The sequence below is a fragment of the Salvelinus sp. IW2-2015 genome, linkage group LG5 (genome assembly GCF_002910315.2).
Source record: "Salvelinus sp. IW2-2015 linkage group LG5, ASM291031v2, whole genome shotgun sequence".
NCBI lineage: Eukaryota > Metazoa > Chordata > Actinopteri > Salmoniformes > Salmonidae > Salvelinus > Salvelinus sp. IW2-2015.
In genome coordinates, this window is record NC_036844.1 from 32,618,254 (window position 1) to 32,637,385 (window position 19,132).

Below are 19,132 nucleotides of genomic sequence, written 5' to 3' on the forward strand. Positions count from 1 at the left end.
AGGGTACCACAAAAGGGGGGAGGATGTCTTCCCTGTAGCGCACAGCGTTGAGATTACCTCAATGACAACAAGCTCAGTCCGATCGATGATGCTGTGACACACCGCCCCAGACCATGACGGACCCTCCACCTCCAAATCGATCCCGCTCCAGAGTACAGGCCTCGGTGTAACACTCATTCCTTCGACGATAAACGTGAATCCGACCATCACCCCCGGTGAGACAAAACCGTGACTCGTCAGTGAAGAGCACTTTTTGCCAGTCCTGTCTGGTCCAGCGATGGTGTGTTTGTGCCCATAGGCAACGTTGTTGCCAGTGATGTCTGGTGAGGACCTGCCTTACAACAGGTCTACAAGTCCTCAGTCCAGCCTCTCTCAGCCWATTGCGGACAGTCTGTGCGTTCCTGGTGTAACTTGGGCAGTTGTTGTTGCCATCCTGTACCTGTCTCCCAGGTGTGATGTTCGGATGTACCGATCCTGTGCAGGTGTTGTTACACGTGGTCTGCCACTGCGAGGACGATCAGCTGTCTATCCTGTCTCCCTGTAGCGCTGTGTTAGGCGTCTCACATTACGGACATTGCAATGTATTGCCCTGGCCACATCTGCAGTTCTCATGCCTCCTTGCAGCATGCCTAGGGCACGTCACGCAGATGAGCAGGGACCCTGGGCATCTTTCTTTTTCTGTTTTTCAGAGTCAGTAGAAAGACCTCTTTAGTGTCCTAAGTTTTCATAACTGTGACCTTAACTGCCTACCGTCTGTAAGCTGTTAGTGTCTTAGCGACCGTTCCACAGGTTCATTGAACAAGCATGAGAAACAGTGTTTAAACCCTTTACAATGAAGATCTGGGAAGTTATTTGGATTTTTATGAATTATCTTTGAAAGACAGGGTCCTGAAAAAGGGACGTTTCTTTTTTTGCTGAGTTTAGTTGCGAAGTAGCTAAAACGTAGTAAGTAGTTGTAAAGTTGCTAATTAGCTAAAAAGCTCTCTACAACTGAAGAGACTGGCAGGATAAGCTTAGTGGAGACTTTGCGTTTAGCTACTGTGGCGCAAGAGATGGTCAAGGACCCAACCAACAAAATTGAGCAAGAGGCCGAACCACTGAAGGAGACCACCAAACTACATAAAGACACTACCAAACCTTGGAAAGAGATTATCAAACCACACAAAGAGACTGCCAAACCACTGATAGGGATCACAGAACAACCGAATGAGATCACAGAACAACCGAATGAGATCACAGAACAACTGAAAGAGATCACAGAACCACTAAAGAAGATCACAGAACCACTAAAGAAGATCACAGAACCACTAAAGGAGGTCACAGAACCACTAAAGGAGATCACATAACCACTAAAAGAGGTCACATAACCACTAAAGGAGATCACATAACCACTAAAGGAGATCACATAACCACTAAAGGAGGTCACAGAACCACTGAAGCACATCACTGAACCACTGAAGGAGATCACAGAACCATTGAAGGAGATCACAGAACCACTGAATAAAATCACAAAACCACTGAAGGAGATCACAGACCACTGATGGAGATCACAGAACCCCTGAAAGAGAAGACTGTGAAGGGTAAACCAGAGAGGGATGTACGTCCACCTGTGTTACCACCTCTAGAATAGAAAAAAGGATTAAAAAGCTGTACAGACGATTTCCACCGCCGAGAGAAGCAGAGCTGGATGAAATAGCTTATGAAGAGTGCTTGGAAGAAAATAAAGACGAAGCCACCCCCATCGTTAACGGCGCTAAAGCCTGTAAGGAGACGATCCAGTGTTCATCCCTGACAGCGATTCAGATGAGTTGGAGTTTGAGATGGGCAAGAGGATATGGGCACAGTGTGGCTAGCAGAGTTTTACATACAGTAGATGGAGGGTAAGTGCCTGAGCTCCTGTCGCTCTCTGCACTACTTTCCTGCATGGTTTGATTAGGCAGATTTTATTCATGCCATAGGAATGGAGCTCTGTTTTGACTGGGTTTGTGTCTTCAGGCATTTGGAGTGGTACAGTATTGTCTTTATGCTGAGTGATCTTGTAAAAATTTCTCGTAAAGTTTTTTGTCATGAACTTGTGTTTTTTATATCTTTGTGTGCCAAGTCTACTACCATGCCTGAGGAGAAAGTTGAATTGTTGGATGTTAGTGCTGAATGAGCATGTGAACTGAACCCAATTAAATGTTGTTCAGGGAATGTAACTGGACGTTACCTGATAGTGAGCTTGCCGTGTTGATGTTTACTGTTGACCGTTGTCTTTTGTCTGTGACATTGTTGAGGATTGTGTGGCAGTCTGCATTTTGGGGAATTTATTGAATTGCTATTGTAGCCATGCCAGATGGCTAACATTGATATCTCTGTTTCACAGTCCAGGGGTGTTATCTTCTTCACCACCTGCTGAACATGAGGACACACGCCCTGATGGTTTGTCCATACAGCAGGCCATGTCAGTGTTGTCCCCTCCTGCAGGACCTTTTGCCAAAACCATTGAACTGGAACCACTTCCTTGTCATCGCAGCAAAAATAAAAATATCACTCCTCCAGTGCCTCTTCAGGAAGTAGGCCCAGAAAGAGTTAGTCAAAACACGGCACCTGTTGCCAGTTGCCTTACTCCACCAAAACAAAAGAAAACTGTCCCTCTACCAGATAATACAAGTAATGATGCAATGGCCAAAGAGAGCAGCACAGATAGCTTAACAAAGGAGACCCTTAACACTGATGCTAAAGAGGAAGACATTCCAAAACCACTAATCCTCGCCATGGAAACAACTTCTTCAGATAGCATTCTGGTGACAGCCAAAGAGAAGGGAGCCAATGACCAGCATTATCTACCAAAGGAGGGTGACAATGAGAAAGATGTCTCTGTCAACTCAGTGGTCCCATGGCCTCTACCACCCTCTCAAGCTGGAACATCTACTACATGTCCCAAGGTCTCTCACATAAGCCCTGCAGAACCCCCCAAAGATGACCTAAGCCTCATAAAAGAGGAAAAGTTGCTACTGGCTAATATTAGTCAGTTGGCAGAAGAAGAGACATCAGATGTACCTGTGCCTGCCCCCTGCGTCAGAAAACGCCTGATCCCCTTCTTGCATGGGGAAGACCTCTCTGAACCCAGAAGATCTCCCAGCCTCCGAGGCCAGTGAGGAGCAGGAGACTCCATCACCAGTGATCCCCCAGGAAGTCAGTCTAGACAGGCCTGAGTCAAACCACCTAGACTTAGATGGAAGGAAAGATCAGCAGGAAATCATTTGTGAGCCCTCTACCATAGCCACCTCCTCATCAAATAGTAACCCATCAGAGACTATTACTGACTCTAGTCAGGGACAGGTCCTGGAGGACCTGGTGGCAACCACTGAGAGTATGACATCAGACTCCACTGTGAACTTGACAGTCCATTCAAAACAACCAATGGAGGGTGAGGAAAGTATACCGAGGACAGAAACAGGGACAGATGGGGTACCTGTTGACAGAGGACTTGAAATAGACAATGGCCTGCTCTCTACCTTTCTCTGTGTCACTGCCCAAAAGGAGTGCTTGTTATTGACTGAATTAGCGGAGACAGTCTCCCATAAGAATGTGACTGAATCAGGGGTTGAGGAGGAAGAGAAGGGCCTTGAGATAGAACAGGATACCACTCTTTGCACTGTAGATACATCAGTTGATAAACAGTAAGTTGGCAGAACAATTTGAAGTTAATCAGATCATGTCATCTGGCTCTTGTAACTACTTGCACAGTTAAATAATATTCACATTAATCCGTGCTTAACTTTAAACAGTTTTTGTTTGTTTTGCAGGATATTCAGTAAGCTCCAAAAATATTGGGACAGTTACAATGTTGTTGTTGTTTTTGCTCTGTGCACCAGCACTTTACATTGGAAATTATACAATGACTGTGCAGACTGTCAGGGGTTTTTCATCCATATCGGGTGAACCGTTTAGAAATTAAAGCACTTTTTGGACAGTATTGGTACAAATTCACTTATGTGTATTAAAGTAGTAAAAAGTTAAGTATTTGGTCCCATATTCATAGCCCGCAATGACTACATAAAGCRTGTGACTCTACAAATGAGTTGGATGCATTTGCTGTTTGTTTTGGATGTGTTTCAGATTATTTTGTGCCCAATAGAAATAAATGGTAAATAATGTATTGTGTCCTTTTGGAGTCACTTTTATTATAGATAAGAATAGAATATGCTTCTGAACACTACATTCGTGTGGATGCTACCATGATTATGGATAATCCTGAATGAATTGTGAATAATGATGAGTGAGAAAGTTATAGACGCACAAATGTCATACCCCCAATGGTTCTGGCAAAAGGTCCTGCAGGAGGGGCCAACACTGACATGGCCTGCTGTATGGACAAACCATCAGGGCGTGTGTCCTCATGTTCAGCAGGTTAGCATTTTTTGGGGGGTATGATATTTGTGCGTCATTTCAAATCCGTATTGCTGAAGTACAGAGCCAAAACAACAACAAAAAATGTTTGTCTTTCCCAATAATTTTGGAGTGTATAACTGAAACTTGACTTTGCTGTCCCATCGTCTTATTTCTCCTATTTCTGTCTCTATAGATCTGAGACGGCTGAGGGGGGGGAAAAGTCCAGTGACCTGGCTGTCCCAACAAGATGCTCTAAGAAAGCTTCTCAGCCATCCTCACCAGACACCACAACCCAGGGTAACATCCAGGGTAACACCCAGGGTAACATCCAGGGTAACATCCAGGGTAACATCCAGGGTAACATCCAGGGTAACATCCAGGGTAACATCCAGGGTAACATCCAGGGTACCATCCAGGGTAACATCCAGGGTAACATCCAGGGTAACATCCAGGGTACCTCAGGCAGTGAAGAGCCACAGTCCAATGGACAGACCCCAGCAGATAAGGAGGTCCCTTATGGTCAAGCGTCAGATACGGTTGTTCCTCCTCGATGCAGCAAGAAGAAACCCCTTCCCTTTCCTGTGGTCTTCCAGGAAGTTGCCCCAGAGGCCTCCACTCCCATTGCGGACAGGGACGAAGCCCATGGGAAGGATGTGTTGGTCCTCCGCCAGGAGGTACATTTGAATTTCAAATGTATTTTTTACAAGTGAATATAAACACTTAATTATATTTAAAACACAGCTGAACATTGACTATGTTAATGAGAATGTCATCTATAACAGGTCTCTCTCCCTCTGTTCCTCTCTCTTTTCTCTCCTTCACACCCTGCTCAGATGCCTGGTCCTCTGCCCAGTCCTGGTCTTGTGTCCTCCAGCAAGTCTTTACTGGAGTGGTGCCAGGAGGTTACAAAGGGTTATACGGGAGTGAAGGTCACTAATTTTAACACCTCTTGGCGCAATGGTCTGGCTTTCTGTTCCATCCTACACCACTTCTATCCTGACAAGATGTAAGCTCTTAATCACTAATCAGATAAATCACCCACAATATTCGATCCTAGTCTGAATGTGAAAAGTCTAGCAACTTTATTAGTAGTCCACGCATGTATTTTAAACCCACCCATACAGCTGAATGTAGGAGAGGTAGAATTATTCCATCTCCTTACAGGAAATAGGGTAGAAGTTCTCACKAAATAGTAGAAAATGTCCTCTCCGTCCTTCTATTAACTACTGGTGTTTTTCTTAGAGCTTTTGAGGCACTGGAACCCAACGATATCAAGTTAAACAACAAGAAGGTGAAAACGTCAATGAGCTTATCGATGACATATTTACATAATTATACATAATGTCAATAAGGAACACAGAAGTCGTTGTTTTTTGTCCTGACTATTCTCTCTCCCACAGGCCTTTGATGGCTTCGCTGCGCTGGGCATCTCCCGACTGCTGGAGCCCTCAGACATGGTGCTGCTCTCTGTGCCAGACCGCCTGATCGTCATGACTTACCTGAGTCAGATCCGCACCCACTTTACGGGGCAGGAGCTGAGTGTTCTTCAGATAGAGCACAACAGCAGCCAGTCCAGCTATGCAGTGACTGAGCCCAGTCAGGGTTCTGATGTGGATGCTGCTGCTCGCTTCTGTGCCCGCAAGTTACAGGAAGGTAGCATCTCCCTGGAGGACAGTGCTACAGAACAGGCCTCTAAGCCCAATGGGAGCCTAGTGCCACCCCCCCGGACTAAACGGGTGACAAAAGTGGAAGAGAAGGGAAGCGGAGCTGGTGATTTGGATGGGGGAACGGGAGAGACACAGACCCCCGTGCCTCCACCCAGGTCACACACCTCTGCAGCCAAATCAGGATTTGGTCACGTAAGAGACGCCGACCTGGTGAAGAAAAGACGCTTGCGGCTGAAGAGTGAGTCCGTGGATGAAGGGGATGTGGTGGAGCAGCAGAGTAGCACATCTAGGAGCACAGAGGTACATGCTGAATACTTTCCCAGCTTTTAAAACTGTTTTCTTGTATTTGAACAGAGATTGATGTTCTATTAATGTGCTGATATTTTGCTATTTAAACCAGGCCATGTTTCTCTTTACCTATCATGTCTATTGTGTTTGTGTCTCCTGTCCAGTCAGCTGAAAGTGTATCAGACAGAGAAGTGAAGAATGTCTCCTCAGAATCCGGTAGGAGGTTTACCGGGAGATTTTTACCTGAACTGAATGAGCAAACAACAGAAAAGGACAATGTGTAAAGCATGATATGAAAGGCTGCATTCAGTTTTTTCTATTGTTGTTGTAAATATACTAATATGCAGTCTCGCTGTTTGGTCTGTYTGTAGAGTCAAGGAGCCCAGCACAAGTCCAGGAGTCTAGTGTCCCAAGCCAGGAGGAGGATACTCTGGTCAGTTCAAACCTTTTCCTTGACGTCACATTATTATCCACTTGACTGTTTATATTTGTTTTTCTCTTTTGGTTTAGGCCACCTTCTCTCTCTCTGTTTAGCTTAAAGGCCCAGTACAGTCAAAAATGGGATTTGCTGTGTTTTATATACACTGAGTCTAGAAAACATTATGAACACCTGCTCTTTCCATGATGTAGACTGACCAGATGAATCCAGGTGAAAGCTATGATCCCTTATTGATGTCACTTGTTAAATCAACTTCAATCAATGAAGGGGAGGAGACAGGTTAAAGAAGGATTTTTAAGCCTTGAGACAATTGAGAAATMGATTGTTTATGTGTGCCATTCAGATGGTGAATGGGCAAGACAAAATATTTAAGTGCCTTTGAACAGGGTATGGTAGTAGGTGCCAAGCGCACCGGTTTGAGTGTGTCAAGAACTGCAACGCTGCTGGGTTTTTCACACTGTTTCCCATGTGTATCAAGAATGGTCCACCACCCTGGACATGGAGCCAATTTGACACTGTGGGAAGCATTGGAGTCAACATGGATTTCTCTTAGTCGTTATTCCTGTTTCTCCCTCTAATCTCCTGACCGTTTTCTCTTTGTCGTCTATGTTCATCTGTGTGTCTGTCCTTGCATGTCCGTTTTGGCAATGTGTGTCGCTGTATCTTCATGGTCAGCGTCTTCAGGACACCCGTCAGTATGTGCTGAGTGAGCTGCAAGCCCTGGAGACTGAACAGAAGCACATCGACAACCGAGCAGGCATCGTGGAGAGGAGACTCAGAAGACTGATGGAATCAAGTGAGAAACAGAACAAGTGGCTGTAAACTTAACAGGAAGTGTCAGGCTTACCTTTACGTGTGCTTATCAAAGGCCACAGATTCCTGTTGTTACTTTTCTCAGTAGATATAACAGGGTCTAACCTCTGAGGTGCCATGTGTTGTGTCCTTGCTCCAGGTAGCGACCGTGACGAGGAAGAGAAACTGATCCAGGAGTGGTTCACTCTGGTCAACAAGAAGAACGCCCTGATCAGGAGACAGGATAATCTGGAGCTGCTGTAAGACATAACACACCACTCACACATCTATTATTCTTAAGAACACGTAACATGATTATATTACTAGGAAATGGTTTGAACTGAAATGCGCCATTTTATGTTCTGTGTGTGTGCCCAGCAGACGGCAGCTAATTGAATGTATTGTATTTAACAGGCAGGAGGAGCAGGACTTGGAGAAACGATTTGAACTACTGAATAGAGAACTTAGAGCCATGATGGCCAATGAAGGTTAGTGAGTCCAATGCATAAACACAACCTTGTTTACATTGAACACAACCAGTGAGACGACTGTAGACCTATAGCAGTTGTGTGTGTATATATAATTACTATGATATCGTCTCTCATCCCTGAAAACAACAGAAAGGCCCACACACTGAATATGCTCCAAATTACCACCTTTATTGACAATGTTTTGATCCAGATCTGACCTGAAGAAGATCCTTGTGGTTTGAAACGTTGTCATATTCATTGTGTGAGCTTTTCTGTTATAATACWAAATTGTTTAAGGACGTGCGTATGACCACAACTTTTCTATCTTGCCTCATCCCACCTCTCTTCAGAGTGGCAGAAGACTAAGGCCCAGCAGCACCGGGAGGAGCTCCTACTGCAGGAACTGGTCTCTCTGGTCAACSAGCGGGACGAGCTGGTCAGGGACTTGGACGCCAAGGAGAGAGGGTGAGTCTAGCCCATCTGTTTGTTATACAGCCATGCTTATGCAGTGTGACACACTAAGCATGCACACACATAAGCACACATATTCTACACACGTTTTAAACGATGCAGTACTGTGTGGTTGTTTATGCGTGCGTTTGTGTGTCCTCAGTGCCGTTGAGGAGGATGAGCGTTTGGAGCGGGGGCTGGAGCTTAGACGCAGGAACTTCAGCAACAAAGACAAGTGTGTGCTGCAGTGAGAGTAGGGACGACAATGACAAATAGCGCAGTGCCTTAAATACCAACCCATCTAGAACTAAATCTCCTCAGTCTCTGCTTCAAACCAAGCTCTCAGTCACTCAGCAACCTACAATATGAAACACTCCTAGACAAACATGTCACCACAGCAACAAATCCTTAACTGGGATTTTGGGACTGATCGTTAATAAACCATTATACCCCCGGAGGTGCTGGGGCTGTGTGCCTTCCCTTTTGGAGATACTTGAAGAAATAAATCCCTCTGTACCTTGAGGTAAGAGACTCTGGGAAGGTCGCCCATCCATGGAGTACTTTTGATTGAGAAACGAGGACCTTTCTAATTCAGTCTGTCAATGTGCCTTGCTCTGTCATTCAATAGACAGAAAGCCCACTGTACAAACAGATGTGTTGTATACTTTTAGACCGCCATGAAGCTAAGAGGTTCAGATGTATAGGCCATCATGTTTACTTTTACGTCTATAAACATCTCACTGATGTCATCAACAATATAAGAGAACTTTGCCTGAATGCTTTGGTGGAACTGGCTATGAAATGAACGGTCTGGTGTTTAGACACAAAATAATCAGACCTCTCTGTATACAGGAGGGTTTGATAATATCAGGCCTCTGTGTATACAGGAGGGTTTGTTAACATCAGGCCTCTGTGTATACAGGAGGGTTTGGTAACATCAGCTCTGTGTTTTACTTTGGACCCAGATGTTTGATGAAAGAATCAAGTTTATGAGAGTATCACGTCTTGATGACTTCTGGTGATGACTTGTAATTGTGTTTTATCAATCTTTCTTTTATTTATGGATTGGACATGTGCATGAGAAATGTTTGGGTTAGGTGTGTCATATTACAAGTGGCATGAACAGTCAGCTCTAACCAGAAATGAAAGAAAAAGAGAATAGTGAATAAAGGTGAAACTAGTTGTAGACAGAAGCTAGTAGTCCTACTTGGAAAACATACATACCATCCTGTATATAATACTGTATATCCCTCTATTATTCTGAGTCTCCCAAGTGGTGCAGCGGTCTAAGGCACTGCATCTCAGTGCTAAAGGTGTCACTACAGACCCTGGTTCGATTCCAGGCTGTGTCACACCTGGCTGTGATTGGGTAGCACACAATTTTCCCAGTGTTGTCCGAGTTAGGGTTTGGCAGGGGTAGGCCGTCATTGTAAATAAGAATTTGTTCTTAAGACTTGCCTAGTTAAATCAAATTTAAATGAATTACCTGGCACTGCAGTTCTTTCAATGTTTTTTTTATTTTAGCAAAGARCTTTATTCTCTGTCAAATTGTCTAGTATTAATAGTCAACATTTACCAATGGCTTGTTAGATGTTATGTGCTATTATCATAGATGATGATTACTATCATTCATGGTGTTATTAATATTATGATTATTTTCTTCTATTTTTTCAACTATTTCAATTTTTGTTTTGTTTTCTGCATTGTTGGAAAGGGCCCTTAAGTAAGCGTTTCATTGTTAGTCAACACTTCTTCTTTTTTTACGAAGCATGTGACATTTTTGGGGGGTGTAGATCTGAAAATGTAATGATGTGACAATAAAGTATTACTTTAGGTCCAAGGCTCTTTTTAAAAAGGATATGCAATGTTTTGTTTAAACCCGTGAATGATACATAATACATTTTAAGAGTTTGTTTGAATATGTTTTCTCTAATTTGTTGTCATATTAAATTATGTGGTACTTCTTCACTTTTTCGTGGATAGATGTCGTTGTGTTCTGAATATATCTAGTATTTTTATTTTATATTTTTTTATTTCACCTTTATTTAACCAGGTAGGCAAGTTGAGAACAAGTTCTCATTTACAACTGCGACCTGGCCAAGATAAAGCAAAGCAGTTCGACACATATAACAACACAGAGTTACACATGGAGTAAAACAAACATACAGTCAATAATACAGTAGAAAAATAAGTCTATATACAATGTGAGCAAATGAGGTGAGATAAGGGAGGTAAAGGCAATAAATAGGCCATGGTGGCGAAGTAAATACAATATAGCAATTAAAACACTGGAATGGTAGATTTGACAGTAGATGAGTGTGCAAAGTAGAAATACTGGGGTGCAAAGGAGCAAAATAAATACATAAATACAGTAGGGGAAGAGGTAGTTGTTTGGGCTATTTATAGATGGGCTATGTACAGGTGCAGTGATCTGTGAGCTGCTCTGACAGCTGGTGCTTAAAGCTAGTGAGGGAGATAAGTGTTTCCAGTTTCAGAGATTTTTGTAGTTCGTTCCAGTCATTGGCAGCAGAGAACTGGAAGGAGAGGCGGCCAAAGGAGGAATTGGCTTTGGGGGTGACAAGTGAGATATACCTGTTGGAACGCGTGCTACGGGTGGGTGCAGCTATGGTGACCAGCGAGCAGAGACAAGGCGGGACTTTACCTAGCAGGGTCTTGTAGATGACCTGGAGCCAGTGGGTTTTGCGACGAGTATGAAGCGAGGGCCAGCCAACGAGAGCGTACAGGTCACAGTGGTGGGTAGTATATGGGGCTTTGGTGACAAAACGGATGGCACTGTGATAGACTGCATCCAATTTGTTGAGTAGGGTGTTGGAGGCTATTTTGTAAATGACATCGCCGAAGTCGAGGATCGGTAAGATGGTCAGTTTTACGAGGGTATGTTTGGCAGCATGAGTGAAGGATGCTTTGTTGCGAAATATCTTGATCTTGCACTATTATTTATTACGTTTGTGCATGATGAATAAATACGCCTCCTTTGGTGTTTCAAAAAATTTGTATTGTGTCAGTGTACTGATACAGGCCATAGTTGAGCCCTGCTGACGCGAACCGCGTATTTTTTCCAAAACGCAGTTACGCCAAAACCACGCCCCGTTATTCAGAGAGACGTTCTACTACGCTCCCATTGGCTAGCTTGCGTTGTCTCACTCACAGGCAATCAGCGCAGAGACAGTGACCTTCCAAGGTAAGGATAGAAAGTGTAATTGAACAATTAGCTGCCTACCGTAATGCAGGCCTATTATTATCATGTATTTATTTTCAGAGTTTCAATGAGTTGTAAAAATGTCTCGGAGAACTCTGCTGAATTCCCTCAATTGAAGGTGAGCTAAATTAACCTAAGCTACCTAACATCACTAGCTCGGAATTTGAAGTTGATTTATCTTATCATTAGTAGTCTATTATCAGGTAAAATCATGCGCTTATTATTCATAATTTCTCTAATATTTATTAGCTAATCATTCAGTCGAATACGCTATGCTACAGCCATTGAATCTGTCTTTGAACGTTAATGGCTAGCTCGGTCCACGACATTATGTTATTATATTTTTCAATTTTGAAACATGGGCAAATATTATTAATCAGTGACTGAAATTTCGCGCTACGTGATATTCACTTCCGGACTTGGAGAGCGCTCAAAGCGTTTTAGAACGCCCCTCTGAATAACGGGGCGTGGTTTTGGCTTAACTGKGATGGGGAAAAGAAAGACGCAGCTGGCCAGAAGAACGTTCAGAAGGGCTTTGGCTGAACTACATTTCCAATCTGTGTAGGAAAAAGATTTAACGTCATCACTCACTGACACATGCGCAAAAGGCTAGGGATTATGACGAGTAAYCGACAAGTAAAGCGAGAACAACAAGGTAAACAAAGCTATGTTTACCTAGCAACACTAATTCTAGCGAAATTGGTTAGTCACCGAACACTTACCTAACCAACAAGCTATACAAAACATTTTGGCTCGTGAAATTGCAGAACTATTTGCCAAACTAACGTTAGCTAAGCTATTTACTGTACAATAACGTTAGCTAGCTACAACAACAAGTCTTCTTTCCTACTACGATAGTAACGCAGCTAGCTACCAAGAAGATGAGTGTGTGACCCAGACAAGGGCCAAGAAAACACAGATTTCGGACACCATGAATCCTGAATAGTGAGTAAAGTTGGTGATGTTTTGATGTTGTTTTTGGTAGCTCCATATCTAATAACACCGGATGATGTAACAAGCATTTTGTTGTATTTTTTATTCCAAGTGCAAGTTACAAATATCAGGCACAAATATTCGTTATACAAATGATCAACAATCAACAATTTACATCACTACAGTACATCAAACACGTCTACCGCAAACGAAATACACAAGTAAAATAAGAGCCCTTAAATACATAGCTAGTTACAGTAGCTAACTGCACACAAAAAAACATGAGTTTTTTTKTGAGTGAATACAAATGCAGCTAGCTAACTAGCTACTGTTAGCTTGCTAACGTTAAGTCACAAATCGCTGCGTCATCTTTTGTTTACGTACTAGCTCGCTCTGTTTGTGCGGAACATCTGCCATCATATCGGGTTGTTTTGTTACAATGTTGTCATGATCATAGCAAAAGCTATGCTGACAAAACAATGTATAACATTGTTGATCTAGTTAGTTGGATGAACTATGCGTCTCGTGCTACGTTCTATATTTAAGCAATAATGCCCGAGGAGGTGTGGTGTGTGTATATATGGCCAATAAACCACGGCTAACACGGAACCCAAACCGGCTGCGCGCGTGCGCTATCGTGCATAAATATATTTTGTAATGACATTAATTTGGGGACAGGTCGAAAAGCATTAAACATGTATGGCAATTAAGCTAGTTAACTTGCACTTGCTAGCCAATTTGTCCCATTTAGCTAGCTTGCTGTTGCTAGCTAATTTGCCCTGGGATATAAACATTGAGTTGTTATTTTACCTGAAATGCACAAGGTCCTCTACCCCGACAATTAATCCACACACAAAATGGCCAACCGAATCGTTTCTAGTCATCTCTCCTCCTTCCAGGCTTTTCATCTTTGAACCTCTATGGTGATTGGCATCTAAACTTTCATAGTATTACCACGACAACCGGCAAAACATTTCGTCTTTCAATCACCCACGTGGATATAACCAAGGAGGAGATGGCATGTGTGTACCTGCTTCTATAGATCAATGAGGAGATGGGAGAGGCAGGACTTGCAGCGCGATCTGCGTCAGAAATATGAATGACTTCTATTTTAGCCCTTGGCAACGCAGACACTCGTTGGCGGGCGTGAGCAGTGTGGGTGCAATAATTGAAAAACATGGATTTCAAAATGAATTTTGCGACGCTTGCATGCGACGTGTCCGGTCTGATCAGCATGTAAGGTATCCAGGCACTCCGCCTTGCGTCGTTGTATATTGGCCATATATCACAAACCTGCGAGGTGCCTTATTGCTATTTTATTATTATTCGTTTTTTTATTTAACCTTTATTCAACTACGCAAGGCAGTTAAGAACAAATTCTTATTTACAATGATTGCTTACCCAGGCAAAACACAGATGACGCTGGGCCAATTGTGCGCCGCCCTATGGGACTTCCAATCACGGCCGGATCTGATACAGCCTGGAATCGAACCAGGGTCTGTAGTGAAGACTCTTGCACTGAGATGCAGTGCCTTAGACCGCTGCGCCACTCAGGTTACCAACGCAATTAGAGCAGTAAAAATATATGTTTTGTCATACCCGTGGTATACTTAATAAGCAGTAAGACACGAGGGGGTGTGGTATATGACCAATATACCATGGCTAAGGGCTGTTCTTAGGCACGGCAAATTGCTATTATAAACTGGTTATCAATATCATTAGAAGAGTAAAAATAAATGTTTTGTCATTCCAGTGGTATACGGTCTGATATACCACGGCTGTCAGCCAATCAGCATTCAGGGCTCTTAACACCCAGTTTATAATTAAGTGATAATGCCCTCGAAGCCGATGATGGGACCAATATATCCTCCAAACCCCGGCTTCGAGGGTATTATCACTGTTATACAAGGGGTTTCCAACATATTCAAATAATGATTGATGTTCATTTGATGAATTTATTCATACTATTTCATCCTTCCACAAGATGTAGTCCTGAAATAAATCTAGGGTTYCTACCAAGCCGGCTGGTCGTTCGTTCTATTGGTTCGGTTGCCAGAGCTGCGACCCAGTCGTTCAGTCTTTTTGTTCTGTAGCTATGGACGCGACCCAGTCGTTCATTCTAAATGTTACATTGCCGTACTGGCTGGCAACGTTCTTATCCCTTGCTAGCTAGACAACTACTGCTAACTTAGTCACTTCAAACAGTYCAGACAGAATAACAACAATAACTGCATTTGTTTAAGCTGTTTTCTAGTGACATTTATTTGYATACATCTATAACAATGAGCTAATGAGGCACAATTTCGCCTGGTGTAGAAAACGTGCTCTCTCTTCAGGACACTGTTGTTCAGAGGAGCTAGCCAACAACACAGCTAACACAATCACTTCAAACTGAAGCTAGAAAGACTGCAAACTAACTGCACTTCGTTTCGATTGACCTTGTTTCAATAAACATTACTTTGTATATATCCATAATGCCAGCTGATTCATGATTTTGACTGGCTGAGAAATGCTGCCTGCCTCTCTCGTCCCGACTCCCGACCCCTAAAGGTTCAGTACTGTGGGATAGTTGGAGATCGATTTTGAATATTTAAACAATGTTGCAAATGTCAGAGAGACTTACAGCAAGGTTTATACAAATCTCAGCTGTTGAAAACTAAATGTTAGTCTAAAAGAAGTGTGAGATAATGTCTAGATGCTTTTTATGGTGTAGATCAAGTTTATGACTTGTCTGCCTGGGCTGATGAAACAGTGGATTGCGCAGTCAGATGGAACAGAGTAAATAGGCATTTTAACGTCATAGATTTAGCCGGTAGTAACTTGTGCAATAGACACCGGCTGGAATGCTCTTTTAACCAACCAGCATTCAGGATTAGGCCCACCCGTTAGATAAGGTCTGTCAGCCAATCAGCATTCAGGGCTCGACCTGTCCAAGTTTATAATTTTCCTCTTTGACATTTCTTTGCACACCCTTGCAACTGTAGCTATAATAACATAGCTAATTTCAGATGGAAATGACAGCATTGCATATGAATTTAGCCTAACTCCCCAGAGACCCAGATGAAAGTCAATGCTGGGGGCTTGATTGAATAGATTTGTTTGTCTGTTATTTAATGTTCCCTAACCTGGTTTCCACCTAGTGACTACCTGTTCAAGCTGCTTCTGATTGGTGATTCAGGGGTGGGAAAGTCTTGCCTCCTGCTTCGATTTGCGGTAAGAACTATCAGTGTTCAGTGTTACTGGCATTTTGATCAGTCTTCAGCTTTACATCAACGTTTGGATGGATACTGTGTGTCCATTTGTTGATTTAAAGCTATGTTTTTTATTTTTTATTATGCATTTCAGGATGACACCTACACGGAAAGTTTCATAAGCACCATCGGCGTGGACTTCAAAATCCGAACTATTGAATTGGATGGCAGGACCATCAAACTACAGATTGTGAGTTGAGTCAGCAGCTCTGGCAGCTGTCCTGGGAAGTTTAATTGCAGTTCATGCTTTCAACCATGTAGTGCGTTAACTAACATATATATTGTTTTTATTGTCTTTAGTGGGACACTGCTGGTCAGGAGCGGTTTCGCACCATCACCTCCAGCTATTACAGAGGAGCCCATGGTATCATCGTTGTCTATGATGTAACAGATCAGGTTAGTGACTCCCCTCCACAAAGAAGATTAATTAACATCTATGAGTCAACCTGCATTTATTAACAACACATAACTGAGGTATTTTCTCTTTCTAGGAGTCTTACAACAATATAAAGCAGTGGCTGCAGGAGATTGGCCGCTATGCCAGCGAGAATGTCAACAAGCTGCTGGTGGGTAACAAGTGTGACCTCACCACCAAGAAGGTAGTAGACTACACGACAGCCAAGGTGAGTCCTCAGGAAACATGGACTCTCATACAGATTAATCACAGTATTTGGGTATATTATACTCTGTAGCCTTAGTTTGTCGTAGTTTACACCAGGGCCTAAAATGTACTTTTTGTCTACCAGCCACTGTGGTAGGTAAATGAAAAAAATATACCAGCCACTCAAATTTTTTCACCAGTCAATTGTTTGGGGGCCATAAACACACAAAAAACAGATCACCATGCTTTGTAATGTTTCTAAAACAAGAAAAGTAAGAAGTAATGTGGTATATTGCTCAATTTCATTTAGTTTTTTGTGACGTGAGTCTTTTAAATCAAAATATCAGAGACTCAATTTTTATCTGTCCCTTTAAGGGCGGGACATTACCGTGGTAACAGGTAATGAGTAGTGTCGTGTGTCTGTGAGATTTTGGATCTGACTAGAGCGTGTCTTCGCTATCAGTTGAAGCAGCAGACTCAAACTAACATTGAAAAACAATCGAGCTTTAGGACTAAGTCTCACTTTGTAGATTTTTTAGGGTACATTAGACCAGCTTTTATGCCTGTGCACAGCGCCTCAAAATGAATCTATCAGCGCTTCACTCAGTGTGTGCGCAGCTCCCCTTGCAAGGCAATGTTGCTGCGTGAGGAGGGGTATAGGATTCTTATTTCTTTGTGCGATTAGCAGCTATAAAACAAAACACAGAAATACTTTGAAAACAGCTACTGCTGCATTTTTCATACTTACTTTTCACACTTTTTTATTTGTGAATGTAACGCTCGCATTGTAGAACCCTGCAAATTGACCACTCGCCAGCATGGCTGAGGAAATAGACATTCTTACCCGCCAATACCTAAATCTACCTGCATTTGGCAGGTGTTCATTTTATGCCCTGGTCGATATGCTCAATTATCAACCCTTGGGACACACTATTACTTGCAATGGAAGCACCCTACTACTGCAGTCAGACTGGTGATTGACCCGTCTCACTCTCCTCAAGCAGGAATTTGCTGACTCCCTATCCATCCCCTTCCTGGAGACCAGTGCGAAGGACGCAACTAACGTGGAGCAATCCTTCATGACCATGGCGGCTGAGATTAAGAAGCGCATGGGGCCCGGGGCCACGGCAGGAGGAGAGAAGCACAACCTGAAGATTGACAGCACTCCAGTGCCGCAGTCTGGGGGAGGATGCTGTTAGGCCGGTCCAGCCCTCTCCTCTCACCCCCAGAGGCCCATGAGTAGAGTAACAGTATTGGGTTGAAGTTGGGGTGCTTCTGACAGAACAGGAAAATATGGTGGTGGGATCTTCAAGAACTGACTGACATTTTTTACCTCTTGACCAATGCCCATAATTGAGTGAGTAAGAAAGTTTTGTGCCGAAGGAATAGTCCCCCCTCAACTCTTTTTTTATTTTTATTCACCGATATGCACAGAAGTGGAAATATCTTAATAAAAAAAAATGTGGTATGGCATAACTGATGATTGTAACTAATCCAGCACTTTCTGTCTCTCATTATATGTATCACAGACATTTTTTTTTAACACACACTCAAATATAGTGTGATTGAAAGAAATCATGGATGTTCTTTCAACTATGGTTGACTATATTACTTAAGTAATAAGGCCTGTGGAGGTGTGGTATATGGCCAATATACCACGACTAAGGGCTGTTCCTAAGCAGCCGAGTGCCTGGCCACAGCCCTCAGCCATGGTATATTGGCCATAAATCAAAAACCCCAGAGGTGACTTACTGCTATTATAAACTGGTTACCAATGTATTTAGAGCAGTAAAAATACATGTTTTGTCATACCAATGGTATACCACTGCTGTCAGCCAATCAGCATTCAGGGCTTGAACTACCCAGTTTATAATATCCTTTGTGACCTTCATGGTTCCTGGTCACACTGCTGACTGTTGATGGTGACAATGTGAAATAAGAGTCTCTTTGTGACAGATAAGGCAGAGTCTTTATGGACAAGGTCAATTTGTATCATCTTTCTGTCCGAAATCAGATTTAGACCTCATTGGGCCCGTGCACCCAAACACTATATAGGTAGAAATAGGGCTGCTGTTGAGGAAAGAAACGGAGAGGACATGGTGAAGTAAAACAATTTTCGCAACCTGGGGACCACGTGGTAAATGGAAACCTGCAATCATGGTGTCCACATCTTTAATGTCTGATTTAATCATTGTTATATGATACTATTATTACATGGTGGTTTTATTACTGTGATGTTTGTTTGTTTTTGGTTCTCTGTTTTCTAATCTAGAATGTGTGTAATCAATTATGTTGTTGTTGTTACCTAATGATTGAGTGCATAACCAAAAGCTGACAGCATTTGGTTCTTTCTGGAGTGGAAGCTGGCTATAAACAGGAGGGAATTAAGGCATGTCCAATACTTGAGCATTTCATTTGACCTCGCATCAATTCAGAATGCTGCTGTACCATCACAGCTTTACATGTTCCCTATAATATACTATATGGGCAACCTCTGGTTGGTGTCTGACAACATACCTTTCATTATTACAGTACTAGCCAGGGGCGGCTCTAGCAGACGCTCTTATCCAGATCAAATACACACATAATATATTTATTTGACAGAGGTATTGAACTGCCCATTGTTCAGCACAGCAAGCAATTA

General features: G+C 42.8%; 2 protein-coding genes across 10 annotated transcripts in view; both read left to right on the forward strand.

Moving 5' to 3' along the window:
• Positions 1 to 10,317, forward strand: part of LOC111964359 (EH domain-binding protein 1-like protein 1) — a 33,112-nt gene extending 22,795 nt beyond the window's left edge. For 5 of the 6 annotated variants that reach the window (XM_023988234.2, XM_023988236.3, XM_023988238.2 and 2 more), the window contains 11 exons: positions 4,571 to 5,051; positions 5,211 to 5,383; positions 5,620 to 5,668; positions 5,778 to 6,344; positions 6,497 to 6,548; positions 6,704 to 6,765; positions 7,447 to 7,567; positions 7,724 to 7,823; positions 7,978 to 8,051; positions 8,384 to 8,498; positions 8,647 to 10,317. In XM_023988234.2, coding sequence (XP_023844002.1) covers positions 4,571 to 5,051; positions 5,211 to 5,383; positions 5,620 to 5,668; positions 5,778 to 6,344; positions 6,497 to 6,548; positions 6,704 to 6,765; positions 7,447 to 7,567; positions 7,724 to 7,823; positions 7,978 to 8,051; positions 8,384 to 8,498; positions 8,647 to 8,734 — 1,882 coding nt within the window. In that variant the 3' untranslated portion in view covers positions 8,735 to 10,317. The remainder of the gene's footprint in view (positions 1 to 4,570; positions 5,052 to 5,210; positions 5,384 to 5,619; positions 5,669 to 5,777; positions 6,345 to 6,496; positions 6,549 to 6,703; positions 6,766 to 7,446; positions 7,568 to 7,723; positions 7,824 to 7,977; positions 8,052 to 8,383; positions 8,499 to 8,646) is intronic. The other variant, XM_023988235.2, reaches the window with a different exon arrangement.
• Positions 10,318 to 11,655: 1,338 nt separating this feature from the next.
• LOC111964374 (ras-related protein Rab-1A) lies at positions 11,656 to 18,882 on the forward strand. 4 transcript variants are annotated; one of them, XM_070443714.1, is made up of 7 exons: positions 11,656 to 11,685; positions 12,562 to 12,648; positions 15,777 to 15,849; positions 15,982 to 16,077; positions 16,188 to 16,283; positions 16,379 to 16,510; positions 17,490 to 18,882. In XM_070443714.1, exons 2-7 carry the CDS (start codon positions 12,635 to 12,637, stop codon positions 17,685 to 17,687), a joined length of 609 nt encoding a protein of 202 aa, XP_070299815.1. In that variant the 5' UTR covers positions 11,656 to 11,685; positions 12,562 to 12,634; the 3' UTR covers positions 17,688 to 18,882. The 4 variants fall into 4 exon arrangements, with proteins under 4 accessions (XP_070299815.1, XP_023844026.1, XP_023844025.1 ...); XM_023988257.2 differs by lacking the exon at positions 11,656 to 11,685 and adding an exon at positions 12,187 to 12,358; XM_070443715.1 differs by lacking the exon at positions 11,656 to 11,685 and adding an exon at positions 12,190 to 12,358 and having other exon boundaries at positions 17,493 to 18,882.
• The last annotated feature ends 250 nt before the right edge of the window (positions 18,883 to 19,132 follow it).

What these genes read in the sequence shown, in the direction of transcription:
- LOC111964374 (XM_070443714.1), top strand. An exon ending in GCCTCCTGCTTCGATTTGCG is followed by an intron (nt 15,850 to 15,981) that starts GTAAGAACTATC and finishes TATGCATTTCAG; the next exon opens with GATGACACCTACACGGAAAG. An exon ending in TCTATGATGTAACAGATCAG is followed by an intron (nt 16,284 to 16,378) that starts GTTAGTGACTCC and finishes TTCTCTTTCTAG; the next exon opens with GAGTCTTACAACAATATAAA.